We start from the raw sequence: 19,886 nt of genomic DNA, 5'->3' as shown, positions 1-19,886 counted from the left end.
TTCTAATCAGGTTACAAACTTTCTAACTAAGGATTTATCCAATCACACACAAATCTGGGCAGATTGAAATCCATTGAACAACAATGGAAGTTAGAGTAATGACCATTCTCCTACTAAATTCTGCCCTTTGTCAGGTTTATTAAATGATGAATATGTTGTTGGAAAAATTAAAAATGGCCAAAAAAATGCTTCATGGTGGACTTTTATTGTCCAAGAGGCATTTGAGAGCACATTGAGTTGCCACTGCTGTGGCACTTGCACATCATTTCCACTTATCACGGCCAAGTTTCTTGTTTCCAGCTCATTCCAGTTCATGGGTTTTTCAGCTGCTGCAGCAGACAGCTAATAACAATATAATAATAATAATAATAATAATAATGATGATGATGAAATAAAATGAAGTGTAGGTGTCCGTGGGACCTTGAACATCAGGGCTTTTATTTTGGAGTGTAGGTTTCCATGGGACTCTCATCATCGGGACTTTTATTTTGAAGAACATGCAGCGCATATCCTATCCTGAGTCTTGCTGATGTGCGTGATGATTTGGGATTGAATGCGCCAGTTAGCTTGACAGTGTGTTGTTTAGCTAGTTGGGAGGACGCCATGTTTCTCTGACAGGGTTCTTCTGAGAAAGTAATGTGGCGCTCCCGATGCTAATGTTAGCTTAAGTCAGTGGTGCAGCGATGTCATCTACTGACAGCAACACTGTGGGAGGGATTCACGGGCTTCTTCTGAAACTTCACGAATCACTTTCAGACGAAGACACCCGAGCGGCAGCTTTGAAATGTCACGATATAGTCGGTGACTTGGGCCATGAGTGCATGCTAACACCGACCGAGAATGAACTTGGTAAGACGAGGAAGTCCATCAACTTAGTCCTCTCTGTATCTGACAGGAACGCGTCGAGTCCGCACTGAATGAATTACTTTGCAACAAACTTCCTGTAATAGCTTGCTTTCCTGTTTTTGTTGTAGATGGAAATGAGTCGCTATGCCGTCACATTGGGTAAGACCTGCCGTTTCCATCGCAAAAAATGAAGATAAACTGCCGTGAAAACTAACATCTCTGACTGTCTCTTAAACAGCTGGGCTTCGACTGTTTGCCAGACATGCATCCCAGTTCAGTAGCTGCCTTATGGACCACTGCAGAGGTTTGTTTGAGGTCATGTCTAAACTCTGCGGACACATCAACCCTGAGATGAAGAAGACAAGTTACTATGCACTTGAGGCCTTCCTCAAACAGGTAGACACTTCAAGGCCGTCCCAGAACAACACGATGCTGACTGAAGTTAAGAGTCAGAATATTTCCAAAATAATTCCAGCATCATCTGCTGTCCAATAATTTGATGGTCATTTGTTAAAGGTTGCAGTGCACTGTCCATTGCCATACGAGGATATGGATTCTTTGCAGCCGTATGTTTATTGCCTTGTTTGCTTTATTCACAGTTTGGTTTCCTGTGTAATCCACTAGATAATCTTAAATGTATTCTTTCATCTTCTGTCGTAGACAGGTAAATAGTCAGCTAAAAGTAATGCGTGAACAGTTGAAATAGCTAAAAGTGAGGGTAAACAGTTGAAATAATTAGCTAAATGTAGCTAATGGATAGCAATTTAAGTTGTTAGCTAAAAGTAAAGGATAAACAGTTGAAATAGTTAGCTCAACATAATGAATGAATAATTAAAATACTGTAGCTAATCGTAGTGAATAAAAAGTTGAAATTGTTAGTGTTTAAAATGGATAAATGGGAGAAATGTCCTCCTTCGTAGTACTACAAATGCAAACCGACCCAAACATTGACTATTCAAGTATGGAAAAAAAATTTTAAACATCCACTATCACTTTTATATCATTATTGTTAAAGAATATCCCCTTGAGTTCATCTGATATTAAAGATTTGACTGATTTGGTAAATAATAACCAATGCTGATAGTGATTAACATTTTGTTATCGTTATATGTCAATGAATACATTTTCATGCCATATACATCAAGATTTTCTTACTGAATTATATTCCTGACAGAAGGACAAAATAATTGTAAGAAATGGTTTTGTATTACCAAAATGCTCAGTGCAGTTGTCCGTTTGTCCCTGCAGGGAGGAGAGTTCTTTGGTGGAGCAGTTTGTCTTTGAAATTCTCGTCATATTTGTCAAAAGTCTGACTCTGGCACACTCAGATGAGCAGTCTATGGGTAATTGTTCCTCAACTTCAGCTTTATAGACGGGACACTCACATTTTTCACATTGTTATCAATGTCTTCTTGTTATTCAATAAATAAGTGGCTCGCAGTGGCAATTTACAGCTCAGAAGCAGGTTGATGGTTATATATCGCCTTATGTCGCCTGTTTTTACTTTCATGTTGCAAAACAACAATAGCTTTAAGCCACTTGATGATAATTGCTTTGAGAAAGGTATTTGTTTTTTATTTTTGAAGTCGTCATGTTAAAGGTTCCATTGCACATTGACAGAAATAATAATAGAAAGGTATGAAGCTGCTCACGCCACTCTTCCATCCTCAGGTACATTGCAGCAGTGCCATTGATCATCTGAAAAGAATCGTCAAACAAAAGGCCCCCAGCCTCAATCAGCACAGTACTGAGAGACGCGTCCCAAGGTTGGTACACAGTATGACCCTGATCCAGCAGGGCGGCGTGCTGATGAGCTCCATGCTGCAGGCCATGGTGGAGAGGGTCCTGCTGCCCCTTGCCTCTAACTGTAGCCCCAAGGCCCTGAATGACTTCTTTGTGGCAAATGTCTCCGACATGACAGCTTTGCTGCTCAGCCGCTTCACTAAGGTTTGCTTCTTAACATTGTTACATGGTACTAGTCAGCCAGTACTATATAACGTAGATCAGTTGAGCGTGTTAGAAATCGATTTATGGCTAATTTGTTTATTGATTTAGTCAAATGAAACAGAATTTGAGATCCAGTTGCTGAAGAAGAACGGCGGCTACAAGCTGATGGAGCTCCTGTATTCTCGGCTTCCCAAAGAAGAGGTTTACTCCAAGGAATCCCGCATTAATCAAGCCTACTGTCCATCAGACAAAACAGAGGGGAACGAGTTGTCCAAGACCTTGATCAAGTAGGACTCCCCTGTACTTTTAAAAGTCAAGAAGTGACATGACAGAGATGTGAAATGCGTAAATGATGGCTATTGCTGTTATTTCCATTAGGTCGTGTTTTGAAGCGTTCACTGAGAACATGGCGGGTGAGACTCAGCTCCTTGAACTTAGGAGACACTATCACTGCATATCAGTAGGATGTTTGCAAGCTACGAGACCTCCAGTAGTGTTTGCAGTAAATGTTCATGCAATGATGAGATATTATGATTTATGTGCAGAAATGTATGTGAAATTCCTCTTCTTGCAGGGGCTTTCCACCTGATGGGAAGCTGTGCCTCTCCGATGTGGTTTTATGGCTTCTGGAGCAATGTGGCCGGCCTCGGACGAAGTGTCGCCACAAATGCATGGAACTCTTCTATGAGTTCATACCCCTCCTCCCAGGTGAGCAATCCCACCCAGAGCTTCATCTTCCAAGGTTAGCGTCGGCCTCATGAACATTAAACACAACAGAGCAAATTCATAAAAAGACCTTTGACAATTTAGTAGTCGCATTACTTTTAGTTCATTTTCAGTCATTTACTTTTCTCTGTGGTGTGTGACTGACCGTAGGAAAGAAGTCTCCACCTCAGTGGCTGGATGGCATGCTGAAGGATCATGGCATAGGTTTCGTGATCTCACGGTTTGAGGGTGGAGGTCTCCTCTCCCAGCCCACTCTCAGGGACCTGAAGGGTCCTTTCAGTGTCAGAGCCACCCTGCAGTGGATGGACCTACTGCTGGCGGCCCTGGACTGCTACAACCCCTTCATCAACTTGCATGTAATCAAGCCTCAGCACATGCTTAGTAAGTCTGATTTGTGCAGTTCTATTTTATTGTACCAGTTCTTATGATGGGATAGTTGGTGCATACTTGTGTTACGTTGCGACGTGCATTTTATTCATATTGTACCTGCTGTGATACAATTTTTTCAGAAACGCGTTTTCTGTCTGCATTAAATGTATTTGAATAGTGTGTAAAGCTTCCTCTCAAAACCCCAGCATGGTAGCTCTTTCTCCTTTCCTTTTAAGTTAGTTTCAGAAAAGGTTCATTTAAAGGCATTCCCAAAACAAATGTACTTCTAAGAGAATAATGATCAGTGGCATAACATTTTATAGGTTTACTGTAACATGTTAAAAACCTGACAGCTGCTTAGAGTTTTGTGGTCTTTTGTTCTGCTCATGTGATGAGTGAAGTGATCGATGGGACAATCTCCCCAAATGCAACAAATCAAATGACCCACTAAGATAAAAGATGAGCAGCAGCTGGCAAATTGACATGTGCTGCATAGAAATATGAGAAGTAGATTGTAAATTTAGGTTTGATTGATTGATTGACATTCGATAGTGCAGTAGCATTATTAGACTGGGTGCAGTCACGCTTCAGAGAATCATGGTCAGCACAGATCTATTTTTTATGGACAGATATAGATATTTGCAAGCCTGGCTAGCAGTGATCTCGATTCTTTTGTGCACAGTGCATTGCATTCGTGCACCTGTCAAGGAACAGTGTTGTTCTGCGCGTGAGGTTTTCTGTTGAAATTTTCGTCAGGTGAGTGTGTTGCTGAATGGCATGCTGGACCACAGCTTTAGGGAGCGCTCTGTGAGGAAGACTCGGGGAAAACAGCTGGTCGAAGAGGTGCCGAGACGATGGAAAAGCCTGCAGTCGTGGTGGGAAGGACACTCGTCAACTCCAGAGAGCAAAACTGCCACTCTTCTGCTGCTCTCCAAGCTCCTACAGGTATGATGCTGAAGTTACTGCTTCATGTCCCCGAGCAAAAAAAACCCTTCGTCTCATTCAGTAGAAACTGTAATTGCCAGGTTTGAGAATAAATGAGTACATTAACACCACTACTACTAATAATAATGATCATCGTTTATGTGCCCAGGCCTGAAAAACTTGACCCCCTTTCTTTCCTGATTTCCTCTCATGTGAATTTACATCATGAATACTTTTCCCTCTCTCATCAGATCGACTCCTCTGTCTGCTCTGATATCAACCATGAAGCATTCAGGCCGGTGTTTTCCACTTTCACTATGCTGCTGGTTGACATGAATCTGCCTCTGACCTCAAGGTATGGAGAGGATATACGGCAGATTACTTCAAATGACTTTTTTGATGAAGTAATAACGACTTTTACTTTTTTTTTGTTCGAGTTGCTTAACAAAGTAAACAAAGCTGAAATGTAAGTTTCTTTTGTTGAATTCTCTCAACTCTTCAGAGTCAGGCCCTGTTGGTGTTGCCCTTCTTCACAATTCTCCCAGAGGAGCCACTGGCTGAGCTGCAGAGAGCTCTGGACGCCCTGGTAGCTTCCCACTTCCCCATGCAGTCAGATGAGTTTGCTAAGGGCTCGCTTCAGCGCAACAACTACATGGACTGTGTCCGAAAGGTAAAGTGTTTTGGAGATGAGACAGATTAAAGTGGAAAAGTTTATTTGATACAGTTTTGAGAACATGCAGATGCCAAACACTGAGCAACGACTCTTGTGGTGAGTAAGTAAGTTTTACTTGCAGCTGGTGTTTGGGAGGCACCAACCCAACATTTCTTTGTGTCTTTTAGTTGCTGGATGCCCTAGAGCTTTCTCAGAGCCCCCTCCTGCTCAAACTGATGGCAGGGATTCTGTGTCGAGATAGAAAACACATCATGGAGGAGCACTTCCAAACCTGTTTCCAAAGAATTGCAAAGCGGTTAGTAAAGGCTTCAAAACCATTCTTCAGTCAGAAGTCATGAGGTAACGCAAGGTTTCCTTCTTTCTTACTTAAATGGAGTTGCATTTGTTTTAATAGGTTAAAATTAAATAAATGTTTTAAATGGTATTATCAAGTGTAGTTTTAGATACGCATTTAGTTTAGAATATGAACCCAATCCCCAAGTATCACGTCTCAGCTTTTCACATGAATCAAACAAACCTCAGTTGGAAAGAAAACACACTCCCGGTTCAGGACACCCTTTTGAGAGGCGATGCACATCATGGCTGGGAGCTGTCAAGTTCCATCGCAGGTTCATTATGTTGCTGTATTGCATTAGATCTTACAGGAGTTGCTTATTTTGTGTCCACTCCCTGTGTTGATGTCTGACTAGGTCAAGCAGCGAGCGGCAGCTGCAGCTAATGTGTGCAGTGTATGGAGTGATCCAGCGGGGCGACGTGCTGATGAGCTCCACTCAGCTGACATGACCTGAATTCTTCTTGCATCAGATTTCCACCTTGTGGCTACAATAAGAGAAACTGAGGAAGGACTTCACAGCTGTGAAGGTACATTTGATGTGTCAGCACAATGTTCTTCCTCTCAGAGGCTGCTCTCAGACCTTCACACACCGACACTAAGCAGCTGCAAAGATTAGACGCTCCTATAATACAGAACACAGTATGTATTGGTTTAAGAAATGCTGTATTCACTGTTATCAAGCAGTCATGGCAGGTTTGTAGTGACTGCTCACCAGAGGGAAACTGGTCTGGACTGGTTTTACTGGTATGGACTGTGAATCATTTGTCAAATCTGATCTCTGACAGGATGTGCACGAGGCCTGAGCAATTAAGTCTGATCAAAACTACTATTGATCAGAGCCCCAATAATATGTGTCGTGTCAGGAGACAGAGGTCTGACAGCATTTGTACAAAAACAGGTAATAAAAGAAGTCGTGGACACGGACGCAGTGAGAATGTCTTTTTCATATATTGTAGGAGCTCGACGATGTGAGCAGTGAGCAGCACACCCACTCAATAAACCAGCTTCTGAAGAACATCAGCACCAACCCTGAGAGTCTGCAGGAGCTCAGCTGGATGAAGGATGAACTGATTAGATGTTGGTGGTCAAAGGTCACTGTGATCACACACAACACATTTTTGACCATATAATGTAGCTGGAATGCAGCATATCAAAGTTTTGAACTGGAACATTGAGGAAACGAGGCAGCAGCATTGTCCAGTGACAGTTTTCACAGTTGATGTATTCCTGATGTGTGTAGGTTTAATTCCTAAACACATGTTAATTTGCCTTGGCCTCAGGAACGGCTTCTGTATTCATTTGTTTCTTCACCATCTTGACCTCTCCTAATCTTAGATCCCTGTGAATATCTGGGTCATCTTCTACCCTCGCAGCTGTGCAGAGCAGGCTGAGGAGCTGTCGCCACTTTCAACAAGGTGGCCAGGCCTGTTGGGATGCGTCTGGAGCGGCCCATTTGTGTGGAGCTTTGTGTGGGAAGCACCTTCATCATGACTCCCATCGGCCATTTGTTCCTTCTTGTCTGGATGTCCTTCATTAGTATAACATCGCCTTCCTTAAGGTTTGCTCTCTTGTGTCACCATTTCTGCTGCATCTGGAGTGCACTCAGGATTTCCTTTCGTCATCTTGCCCAGAATGTCTCTGCCAGGAACTGCACTCTCTTCCACTGGTGCTTGAAGAGGTCTTTGTTGGTCTATTGAACTAGTCATTAGGACTGTAAATGTGTGGTCTAGTGACAGTACAGAGGAGCTGAGAAGATGCATTCTGTCTATAGACTTGAACATTGTCTTCCAGGATAAAGATATTGACCTGGTCACAGACTCGAACTCTGTATTTTTTCTGTGTGGATCTAATCATTCCTTAGATACCTTACTGTTGAAAGACCAAACCCAAATAATAAACACTTTGTCACTAAAGAACTGAAGGAATGTTTTCATAGGAAGAAAATGGCCTCCAGATCAGGAGACACTGCAGAACAAGATTTGTTTCAATCTGATACAAAGAAATGCTGAGTTTCAGTTTGAGAGTGAATTGTGGACAGAAGTCCGGGTTCCCTTCATGTTCTATGGTCATAAACATTGATCTGTCCCTCTGTCAGTTAAATGTATGAATGGGCAGCTCCTGGCACACAGACGGACAAAGCTTAGCAGAGGTAGCACAGGCAGGTGCTGTGATATGTCTGTGATAAATGTCATTCTTCAGTATTTTAACCGCTGATAAAGCTAAAATAGTTGAAGTGGCATTTGACTTGCAGTGAAACATGAAACGCTCTACGATAAATACAGCCACTGGAGGATTTTGCTGTTTTATTTTGTATTAATTCAAAATGAGCATCAGGTGGTTCCTGAAATCACAAACAGTCTGTCTTCAGCCCGTTGACCCTGGTGTTGTCCTCTGTAACAGGAGGAATCTGAAGGTTCTGCTGATCTGACAAAATAAAAACGATGAGATCCTGGTACAGATGAAAGAAAGTTACATGTATCTCTTCTGCCATGATCCAGAGTGTTAATCAACACAAACCATGTTAAGATATCAGTCAGATGATTTCCAGGTGACAAACTATCACAGCTGGGAACTTGAAAGTGCTCTGTGTTATATCTAACTCAGGCTGCTGAAGCCTCACATTAACTTCAGAATAACTGTGGAATATATTTGTGCACAGAATGAGCACTGTGGATTTTGTCCCCATCACTTACATTGGACACTGACTGGGGGGCTCTCACTGATAAATATGAACAGGAAGAATGTTTACAGCAGGTAAAAACTGCAGCTGACTATTACTTAAAGACAGACTGTCTTAAAGCAGAGATTCACAATTTTTCCAGAGACCCAAATCTCAGCAGTGTTTTCAGATTGGTCAAGGCTTGTCCGTCTCCACAATTCTACAGGTGGAGACAGCAGTGTAGGCTGATGGCAAAGGATGGTGGTGGACTAGACCAGTAAGTCCAGGTGACCTTTACATTTCAGATCCACTTTGTTAAAGGAAATAAATGCAAATTGGAAAGTAGGACTGCAGTCACTGATGACTTGTGACACATGAAGCTTCTGTTTCATCCCAACTGGAAATACAACTCAGGATGCTTTCCTGATGGAAGCGGTACAAACAGTCTGTGACCCGGATGGCTGGGGTCCGTGGCGATGGATCCTGACCCGGCCTTCATATGTAGAGTCTAGGTCAGGAAGGGGGCGGCCCACGATGCCCTGTGCAGTTTTAACCATCGGTGCCAGTTGTTTTCTCTCCTGTGCCATACAGCTGCCATACCACACTGTCACACTAAGGCAGAGGATGCTTTCATTTGTGGCCCTGTAGAAGTTGACGAGCAACCGAGAGGAGAGTCCAGCCCGTTTCAGTTTCCTGAGGAAGAAGAGCCTTTGTTGTGCCTTCTTCACCAGGCACGTGTCATGTAAAATCTTAAAGTGTAAAGCAGTGACCATCAACTGGCGGCCTGCGAATCTATTCCAAAATTGTGAGGATCAGGTAGCTGACTCAGGGGAGGCTTTGGCATCAGTCCCACAGAGGTCACTGAGGTCGTGCACAGAGGCAAGACGCCCTTGCAATCAGTCCCATGTAACAACCGTGTACCTCAGAAACCATCCCAAACATGCAGAATGTTTTACTGTTATTGTTGCTTTTATCGTTATTGTTGCTTTTATTGTTACTGTTGCCTGTACTGTGCACTTTGAGATTTGTGTTCAAATGTAAAGTGTGTTATAAATAAAAGCTATTATTATTATTATTATAATGATTTGTAACAACATTTCTCATATAGTTGTCATGCTTTTCCGTCTCAGGTCCAGTCATTATCAGCATTTTTCAAGATCTTACTTTCAGGGGGGCATCGGACCCTGAGGAAGTGTATTAGAGATCAGTGATAGGGTCCCAGTCCCAGGTATCAATAAACACACACCATTCAAGGGCAAAGCAAACACTACTACCTCCTCCAAACTGCATCATTCTGCTCTGTAGGATTTAAACTATACTATTTCCATGTTAAAAACTCATGAAAGCTTTTATTTTGGAAAAAGAAGGAAGTGGCTCCTCGGCTCCGCGCATGTACTCGAACTTTTTTTCGACGTGATGCTCAAAGGTGCACCGAGCTAAGGTAAGAACAGAACACTACAGGTTCTTAAAAACAGTGTTTTTCCAACTTCTGTTCCACTTGGTTGAATTGGCATGGGAAATTGTTCACTGTGTTTTACTTTAGTTCACTCTCCATCTGGATAAATGTAGGCTAAACATCTCTCCACTGTTTCAGTAGCGTTAGCATCCTTCGTGTGTTGAGCGTTTTGCTACATGAATTAATAGTCAACAACAGAGTATCATGTTGTCACTGTGATGTGACGGTACAAATAACATGTTGCTTTTCGTTGTGTTTGTGGACACGTTTTTCAATGTACACGATAGTATGAAACGGAGGCAGGGAGATATCTCCAGCTTCTTCACTAAGAAGAAAATTAGGGAGAGTGACCTGGAGGAGTGTGAGACTCAGGGTGAATGCAGCCAAGCTAACATTGACCAAAGTTCCAGGGCCAGAACAGCGCTCATGGACTTCCAGGTGAAAATGCAGGAAATAGGGAAATGCTTTAAAATGTGTAATGTGTGGTGCTCTCTGCACAATTACAGTTATTTAGTGAATTAAGGAATTTAAATAGGCTACCTCCTTTTAATCATGGTACTAAACCAGCACGCACTTAAAATTGTGTAGTTGTTAAACAGTTCATATATTCATGCTATATATTATTTAAAAAATAATCATGTACACTTTATAATGTATGTTCAATTAAAAAATGAGTTAATTAAGTGCTGACTTTGTCAATCAATACTTTCAGATGCACAAAGGGAGAGGACTGACAATGGTGATGAGTCTGACCATGCTGAGTCAGATGACAGCTGCAGCTACAGCAGTTGCAGCAGCTCCAGCAGCAACAGGAACCCCCCAGTTCATCCGGCCTTTGCTACGCCTAAAGGTCCCCAAGGTATAATATTTATTAAAAATTATATTAACCTATCACCAGCAACATGAATTACTCTTTTGTATTCATTTTCTGCTGAAATGCAGTTGTCCCTTTATATATTATAAAGGGCTTGACAATCAAAATGTTACTTTCGAGTTGTTGTTGCTTAATGATCCAACTCAACTTTTATTAGTTTAATAAAATTCTCATTTAAAAATTCCAGAATCTTTGCATATATTTTTCAAACATTTGCCATAGGAACAATAACAAAAGCATATTTCTGTCTTTAATTGTCAGTGTTGATCATGAGTATTAATTTCCACAGACTTATTTTGGATTTATTTATAATACTTCCAGACATTTCTCAAACCAGAGCTGCAGGTCCTGCACAACCTGTCCTGAAGACCTTCCCTCGCACCCAGCACGGACAGGGTAGGACCAGAGCGTTCAGGGCTTAGTGGTACAAAACCTATACCTGGGTGGAATACTCCCAGTGCCAGGACTGTGCTTTTTGTTTTGCATGTAGGCATTTTTCACTGCCCTGTGTTCCAGAGACAACGTTCACCTCAGCTACTGGCTTTTCTGGACTGTTCTTTGCTGAGCCTTTTTTCCTCTGCTTGAAAATTGCATATAATTAATAAAATGAGTACATCTGGAACCACAAGGTCTGTTTGAATAATTTTGGTGTCATAGGGAACACTTTGAGGATTTGTTGAGATGGGTAATTATTAGTGTATGTGTTAGTGGTGAATAGTAAATGAAGATGACACACAATAAAAATTAAATAAATGTAATCCCCCCCCCAAAAAAAGCACCAACTTCTGACTAACTGTAGGCTACAGCAAACATCACAGTGTTCTGTGTGTTAGCCACTTGGTAAAAGTATACCTAGCAGATTTAATGTGGCCAAGAAAAGCAAGATGAAAACATGCACAAAACAGCAATGGAATATTGAAGTGGGCCCTGTGCCCCCCACCAGAAAATTCTCTGGACCTGCCCCTGAGTATTAGAACATAATTACAACTTACTATTTCATGTTCAATTCCTGGGGGGGTGGGGGGGTTGGACAGGCCAATCAATATTTGTGATTGTACATATACACTTTCATGTAAATGCAAGTTCAGTTTTAGATTTCTAAGTATGTTCACAGTTGTGTAAAACTTGTGTCTCCACACATTCACTCAGATTAATTGAATTGCCGCATTTTTGTTTGGTGCCTTAAAAAAGCCTTTTGTGGTTGCACTTCTTCAAGTGCACACAGGCCTTCCACAGTCACACTGCAGCTACAGAACGGACCTTTAACCTTTGTGCAAATGGTTTTTTTTTTGCGATTTGGAAATGTTTTTCTTTTTTGTAATTTCATACCAGTTTATTTCATAAAAGCACCACAGACACGGTATATATAGCACGTGGCAGGTTGGCTATGCTTGTTTGACTACACCTCAGATGGTCTATTAATAAGGTGTAATGTAATTTGTCTCAATTTATTACAGGGTGAGACACCAGACATCCCACAAGAAAGTAGAGAAAAAACAAATCTGAGTTTACTTACAAAAAAAAGGAAATCACTCATCTGTGCAGTTTTCATTACAAATGGACCAAGACATGTTCATCATTTGATATTAAAAAAGTGCTTCAATTTCATTTGTGCATGGTCGATTTAACTGTTCATTAAGTTGTTTACCTGCAAGCCAATACTACAAATAATATGCAGTGAGTTAAGATATTTTCTAAGGAACAGTTTTGGTTGAACAGGTTAATGCTCGAGCGAATCCAACGCCTGATTAATTTGGTGAGAAATTAAGTGCACATTGTATCGCGCATAAAACAGTCTTTAATGCTGCAGCACGTGTAGTCCATTGTTATACACGCCAATTTCACTGGATTGATAGCATTATATACCTTGCATGTTTATCACTGCAATAAAAATAAGCCCTTGAAGACTACACCAATGATCCTCCTTAGTGCAGAGAGAATTGTCCACCCTCAGACATTCAGCAGGACTTCAGATCTCAACAAGGTGTACAGTTCAGCAGCAGAAAATGCATCTCCAGGAACATCCCATCCTCTTTCCTGCATCAGAAGACAGCAGGGATCAAACACAGTGTCAGCACATGGGTATTGGCTTTTGGAGGTGTGCTCTTCCTTACAAAGGGGCAACTCCTCCACGTCAGTGGTCTTGAGATTGTCCTCAGCACTACACATCTCTGGAAGTGTGTCCATCAAAATAAGGTGACATCTGATCACGCCTTTGCTCTTGTGGGAATCCCTAGTTTTCACGAGAGGTGAGTTACTGTCAGCTGCACTGACTGCTGCTCTCGGCACGTGCCAGTGAGGCATATACTAATATATAAAAAGTCTGTTTTGTCTGGTAATAAACATTGTAATAAAGCAGACTGTGACCTTTCCTATTATTCATTACATGGTGCAGTGACCGGGGGCTTCACAGGCTGATCATTTCAAGTACAAGTCAAGATGTCTGGTGTAAATAATTCACAAAACATGGCTGGTTAAGGCACATGATGATACAATGTCATTGTTCTTTAACCAAAAATGCTGAACTATTATAATCATCATCATTGACTTCAGTTATCATAATAAATAATACAAGTGTGTATAACATATTTTAATATATGTTCTTATTGATGTACAGTATTTTCTATGAACACACAGCTGTGTTTTGATGCCAGTCATTATCTGTTTATGCACCAGCATTCAGTTACAGATACTTCACAAGAGAAGTTTAAGTTGTTGACAGCTACATTCATAGACACTTAAAAAGACCTCATATTTAATCATATCTGTCAGATATATGACAGTACAACAAAAGTTAAGGGATCACCAGAGTTATTAAATTTAATCCTTTAGGAGACACAAATGTCTGTGGCAAATTTAATGGCGATCCATCCAATAGCTGTTGAGCTACTTCTCTCAAAACCACACATGTCAAACTCATGGTGACTCCTGGCTCCTGAAAATAATTAATGAGCATTTAATTAAAATGTATTTTATTTTAGTTCGTTCATTTTGAAACAAGCATCGTGCACGCCTCACAGATGACAGTTTATAATCCTCTGTGCAGATGCAGGTGACGGCGCACAGCCCTGAGCTGCAGACGCTGTGCCCTGAGGTTCAGGAGCAGAAATCACATTAACCACGTTTGATTAATATTTTAATTGCCTATTATTTAACAAATATAATTTTTTTTTTCATTGTCCAGTGAAATAGTCCTTTTATTATTCAGGTTGACAGCTGACTGCACGCGCCAGTGAAAGGATGACGGCACGCAGAGAGTGGACGGCATTTTTGGTTTGTGGCTGGTGGAGAGTTTTTTTCATAAATACAAGGACTCAAATAGACATTGAGTATTTTACTTGAAAGTAACCTTCAACCCAACGTCTTTAATTCTGAGTTCAAAATGTTTTTGTTGCATGAAGAAATGTCATTTCATTTTCTCTGCAGTCGTTCATTGATTTCATAAATGCAACACATGATAGTTTGTTTATTCATAGCATAAAGGCAAAGAAACGTTACATGCAGTGTTTTTTCATTTTAAATGTCAAAGGGTTTTGTGGCTCCGTGTTTTCTTTACTGTGGGAAACGGGAGTGGTAAAGGTTGCCGACCCCTGGTCTATGGCTTCGACCCCACGACTGTGTCAATTAATTGCGCATGCGCGGTTCTCCGCCAACGTGACCGTGATGCATTCATAGAGCTAGAAAATGATACACACGCTATTCACCAGTAACCTCGTTTTTTCATACTTAAATTCATTCAGCCAAGGCTTCAAACCAGAAATCAGATTTCTTTTCAACGTATTATGGTCGTTTTTCCCGATGTCTCCCTCTCTGCTGTTTATTTTGTCCCGTCTAATTGAGTGGCAGTATGACGTTAGCTTACTGACAAAAGGCAGCTAATCATGTTGCAAAACTGAGACAAAACTGAGTTAAATGTGATTAATAAATCATTGAAACTTGACAGTGGAGTGTGTCGGTGTAAAAGCGCCTCTCGGGTGGAAGCCTGTCAGTATGTGTCGCCCCCCAGTGGCTGCCCCTGCTCTCTGCACCCACTCGCCTCATTTACATTTTTGAGGGACATAAACACAGAACAGACTTCTTTCTGCTGCCAGAGGCCGTTCAAATACCTGCAGCAGGAGGGAGCGTCATCACAACACGTCTGAGAAGTTTGTCAGTCCTTCATTTTCTATTTGTTCCATGAACATCTTATCGTCTCTCCTTTCTGACCACAAAGAGGGAACAGTATTTGATAACAGCACTGTATGTTTAGTGCGTATAGTTTACCTTTATTTATTGACTAAATAGTCATTAAACCCAGTGACAGTTATACAGTGCACAAGTACCTCCAACTCTTACTTCACAGCGGTACTTGAGTCAATGCTCTTAGTTACATTCCACCACTGACCAGTACAGAAGCAGCTGCTGTTACTGAGCGTTTGGAAACATATTTAATGAGCTGAAGTTCATCGTGTTCAAACAGGATTTTAGTGTCGTTTCAGTATTTGATGACAGACAGCAGCACATCTTCTTTATAACCACCATAATGTCTTACAGTTGTTTTTCTATCGTATATCTTTATTCACAGACGCAGACACATGCCTTTTAATCGAATTCATTGATTTTTATTAGATTTTTAATGATTGAATTTAATTTGATTCCCTTTGATTTATTGTTGATTTTAATGATTGATTTTAATACGATTTTGATTGATTTGTATTTCATTGATTTTTTATTTGTTTGGCACTTGATGCCGAATTGTAAACCATCCTGCTGTCCGGAAATTTGGAGGACAGACGGATGGGGGGATGGGTGGGTGGGAGGAAGGGGGGAAGGAGGTAGGGGTGATGGTGGAGTTTAGGGGCGTGAAATGGAGCGGCGGGGACGGGAGGACGGGAAAGGGGTGTCGGTGGATCTGACGTCAAAATATAAGTGAGGTCCGAACATGCGGGTGGGAGGAAGGGAGGGGGGAGAGGGAATTGTGGTTGAGCAACCGGCAGCTTTCTTCTCCTTCTCCTCTTTTTCTTTCTTTTTCCTGTCCTCCTTCTCCTCTTTTTCTTTCTTTGTCCTTTCCTTCCTCTCTTCTTTTTCTTTCTTTTTCCTTTCCTTCCTCACTTCTTCTTCTTTCCTTTTCCTTCGCTCCTTCTCCTCCTTTTCTTCTTTTTCCTTCTTTTTCCTTTCCTCCTTTTCTTCTTTTTCCTTCTTTTTCCTTTCCTCCTTTTCTTCCTTTTCTTTCTTCTTCCTTTCCTCCTTTTCTTCTTTGTCTTTCTTTTCCCTTTCCTTCCTCTCCTCTTTTTCTTTCTTCTTCCTTTCCTTCATCTGCTCTTTCTCTTCCTTTTCCTGTCCAGTCTTACAACTTTCCGTTGTTGTCTCTGTCTCCTTCCTTTTCTGGCAGAGCTCTTCCTGTTTCTCCACCTGTTGGACGATGGTCTGCCAGCGCTGTGCGTTGTCAGCCAGCTGTTTGTTTCTGGCCTCCAGCTGTCTGAGTCTGGTCTCCCAGCTCTGTTCCCTCTCGGACAGCTGTTTGTTTCTGGCCTCAAGCTCTCTGAGTCTGGTCTCCCAGCTCTGTTCCCTCTCAGACAGCTGTTTGTTTCTGGCCCCCAGCTCTTTGAGTCTGGTCTCCCAGCTCTGTTCCCTCTCGGCCAGCTCCTTCGTGAAATTGGTCTTGAGAACTTCAGCGCCATCTGTGGCCGCTGCGAGCATTTCAGAGAGATGCTCTTTCTCCTCTGTGAGGTCCAGGATCTGGGCGTCCCTCTCCTGCAGCTGCTGCTCCAGCTGCTTCACCTGCATCTGCAGTCTCTTCTGAGTCTCTGCCATCTCGCTGTTCTCCAGGTGCTGGATGTTTTCCACCTGGGACTCCATGCTCGTCTCTTTGGGGGAGACGTCAGATTCACCTGATGCGCTGCTCTCACTGCTGTTTTTCTCTTCCAGACGCCGCTCCAGTCTACGTATTTCCTCTTCCAAGTTGGACACAGCGTAGACGTGTCTGCGCTTCGCATTCAGGAGCTGATCCCTTTCAAACCAGGCGCGGTTCAACTGGACTCTCAGAAAGTTGTTCTGGTGGCGACTTTGCTCAAGAGCAGAGTGCAGACGGAGAAATTCTCCGGGATGGATCGGATTGCCCTGAGAAACAGGGCCAACAAAGTGATCCCTGTTTCTTGGGTTCGGGTTTGTGGGGTTGCGTCGGTAAGCCATTGGACTGTCTGTAGCGGACTGTACTGGTCTCTAGTGGACTGTATTTGTCTGTTGTAGACTGTAATTGTGTACGCAGATCGTAGTAGGACACTTAAGAAAACGCGCTTGTGTGTGTAGCTGATGCAAGTCAGTACTACTGTGTTGGGGCGGCAGGTGTAATCATAGATCAGCGCGCTTGCAACTCTGACGTTTTGATCAAGGCAAAGATTGGTGGGCGGGGCTATTCCAGGATCACGTGGTTCCAGATTAAAAAAAAAAAAAGAAATTTCATACTATTTTTAGGGACACGGGGCAACGCACGAGTCACTGGCTCCTACAGCTAATTCTGAAGTATTATAATATAATTACAACTTACTATTTCATGTTCAATTCCTGGGGGGGTGGGGGGGTTGGACAGGCCAATCAATATTTATGATTGTACATATACATTTTAATGTAAATGCAAGTTCAGTTTTTAGATTTCTAAGTATTTTCACGGTTGTGTAAAACTTGTGTCTCCACACATTCACTCAGATTAATTGAATTGCTGCATTTTTGTTTGGTGCCTTAAAAAAGCCTTTTGTGGTTGCACTTCTTCAAGTGCACACAGGCCTTCCACAGTCACACAGCTACAGAACGGACCTTTAACCTTTGTGCAAATTTGTTTTTTTTTATTTTTGCCATTTGGAAATGTTTTTCTTTTTTGTAATTTCATTCCAGTTTATTTCATAAAAGCACCACAGACACGGTATATGTAGCACGTGGCAGGTTGGCTATGCTTGTTTGACTACACCTCAGATGGTCTATTAATAAGGTGATGTAATTTGTCTCAATTTATTACAGGGTGAGACACCAGACATCCCACAAGAAAGTAGAGAAAAAACACATCTGAGTTTACTTACAAAAAAAAGGAAATCACTCATCTGTGCAGTTTTCATTACAAATGGACCAAGACATGTTCATCATTTGATATTAAAAAAGTGCTTCAATTTCATTTGTGCATGGTCGATTTAACTGTTCATTAAGTAGTTTACCTGCAAGCCAATACTACAAATAGTATGCAGTGAGTTAAGATATTTTCTAAGGAACAGTTTTGGTTGAACAGGTTAATGCTCGAGCGAATCCAACGCCTGATTAATTTGGTGAGAAATTAAGTGCACATTGTATCGCGCATAAAACAGTCTTTAATGCTGCAGCACGTGTAGTCCATTGTTATACACGCCAATTTCACTGGATTGATAGCATTATATACCTTGCATGTTTATCACTGCAATAAAAATAAGCCCTTGAAGACTACACCAATGATCCTCCTTAGTGCAGAGAGAATTGTCCACCCTCAGACATTCAGCAGGACTTCAGATCTCAACAAGGTGTACAGTTCAGCAGCAGAAAATGCATCTCCAGGAACATCCCATCCTCTTTCCTGCATCAGAAGACAGCAGGGATCAAACACAGTGTCAGCACATGGGTATTGGCTTTTGGAGGTGTGCTCTTCCTTACAAAGGGGCAACTCCTCCACGTCAGTGGTCTTGAGATTGTCCTCAGCACTACACATCTCTGGAGCCAAAAATGCTGAACTATTATAATCATCATCATTGAATTCAGTTATCACAATAAATAATACAAGTGTGTATAACATATTTTAATATATGTTCTTATTGATGTACAGTATTTTCTATGAACACACAGCTGTGTTTTGATGCCATTCATTATCTGTTTATGCACCAGCATTCAGTTACAGATACTTCACAAGAGAAGTTTAAGTTGCTGACAGCTACATTCATAGACACTTAAAAAGACCTCATATTTAATCATATCTGTCAGATATATGACAGTACAACAAAAGTTAAGGGATCACCAGAGTTATTAAATTTAATCCTTAAGGAGACACAAATGTCTGTGGCAAATTTAATGGCGATCCATCCAATAGCTGTTGAGCTACTTCTCTCAAAACCACACATGTCAACCTCATGGTGGTGCTACAGGAAAAGTTAGGGGATCACCAAACACGTTAGAATTCATCCTCTGGGCACCATGAAAGTCAGATGTTATTGGCAATCCATCTTCTGGATGTTCAGATGTTTCAGTGTGTGGTGGACAGACCAACAGACTGATGCACAGATGGTTCACCTGCCAGGTATTTTATGAAAGCATATGCCCCTTTCCAAACATTTTCCAAGGACGACTTCCCAGATGGTAGTCATATAGTAATCACTGCAAAATTAAATCTTATAGTTTACTATCTCAACAGGCTGTATAAGGGCCTATAACATGCGGCTCTTTCATCCGTCTGATGAGGCTCCTGAAAATAATTAATGAGCATTTAAATAAAATGTATTTTATTTTAGTTAGTTCATTTTGAAACAAACATCGTGCACGCCTCACAGATGACAGTTTATGATCCTCTGTGCAGATGCAGGTGACGGCGCACAGCCCTGAGGTGCAGACGCTCTGCGCTGAGGTTCAGGAGCAGAAATCACATTAACCACGTTTGATTAATATTTTTATTTAACATATGTTCAGAATTTTTTTTTATTGTTCAGTGAAATAGTCCTTTTATTATTCAGGTTGACAGCTGACTGCACGCGCCAGTGAAAGGATGACAGCACGCAGAGAGTGGACGGCATTTTTGGTTTGTGGCCAGTGGAGAGTTTTTTTCATAAATACAAGGACTCAAATAGACATTGAGTATTTTACTTGAAAGTAACCTTCAACCCAACGTCTTTAATTCTGAATTCAAAATGTTTTTGTTGCATGAAGAAATGTCATTTCATTTTCTCTGCAGTCGTTCATTGATTTCATAAATGCAACACATGATAGTTTGTTTATTCATAGCATAAAGGCAAAGAAACGTTACATGCAGTGTTTTTTCATTTTAAATGTCAAAGGGTTTTGTGGCTCCGTGTTTTCTTTACTGTGGGAAACGGG

At 41.5% G+C, this 19,886-nt stretch overlaps 2 protein-coding genes across 7 annotated transcripts; both read left to right on the top strand.

Moving 5' to 3' along the window:
- The first annotated feature begins 600 nt into the window (after window positions 1-600).
- LOC121607293 (DNA-dependent protein kinase catalytic subunit-like) lies at window positions 601-3,847 on the top strand. 2 transcript variants are annotated; one of them, XM_041938031.1, is made up of 8 exons: window positions 601-849; window positions 975-1,005; window positions 1,085-1,242; window positions 2,518-2,793; window positions 2,902-3,080; window positions 3,172-3,206; window positions 3,368-3,501; window positions 3,670-3,847. In XM_041938031.1, the coding sequence occupies exons 1-8, from the start codon at window positions 841-843 to the stop codon at window positions 3,706-3,708; spliced, it is 861 nt and encodes a 286-aa protein (XP_041793965.1). In that variant the 5' UTR covers window positions 601-840; the 3' UTR covers window positions 3,709-3,847. The 2 variants fall into 2 exon arrangements, 1 of the variants encoding a protein (XP_041793965.1); XR_006006872.1 differs by having other exon boundaries at window positions 3,172-3,501; window positions 3,670-3,811.
- On the top strand, window positions 3,772-9,008 carry LOC121607294 (DNA-dependent protein kinase catalytic subunit-like). 5 transcript variants are annotated; one of them, XM_041938033.1, is made up of 8 exons: window positions 3,772-3,900; window positions 4,645-4,833; window positions 5,064-5,216; window positions 5,315-5,482; window positions 5,653-5,780; window positions 6,175-6,346; window positions 6,776-6,910; window positions 7,155-9,008. In XM_041938033.1, exons 2-6 carry the CDS (start codon window positions 4,666-4,668, stop codon window positions 6,266-6,268), a joined length of 711 nt encoding a protein of 236 aa, XP_041793967.1. In that variant the 5' UTR covers window positions 3,772-3,900; window positions 4,645-4,665; the 3' UTR covers window positions 6,269-6,346; window positions 6,776-6,910; window positions 7,155-9,008. The 5 variants fall into 5 exon arrangements, with proteins under 5 accessions (XP_041793967.1, XP_041793969.1, XP_041793968.1 ...); XM_041938035.1 differs by having other exon boundaries at window positions 6,776-7,051; XM_041938034.1 differs by having other exon boundaries at window positions 6,776-7,055.
- Window positions 9,009-19,886: the final 10,878 nt, after the last annotated feature.

The sequence above is a fragment of the Chelmon rostratus genome, chromosome 5 (assembly GCF_017976325.1).
Source record: "Chelmon rostratus isolate fCheRos1 chromosome 5, fCheRos1.pri, whole genome shotgun sequence".
Lineage (NCBI taxonomy): Eukaryota > Metazoa > Chordata > Actinopteri > Chaetodontiformes > Chaetodontidae > Chelmon > Chelmon rostratus.
Note: the sequence above shows the minus strand (reverse complement) of the source record. Positions and strands in the feature narration are given on the sequence as shown.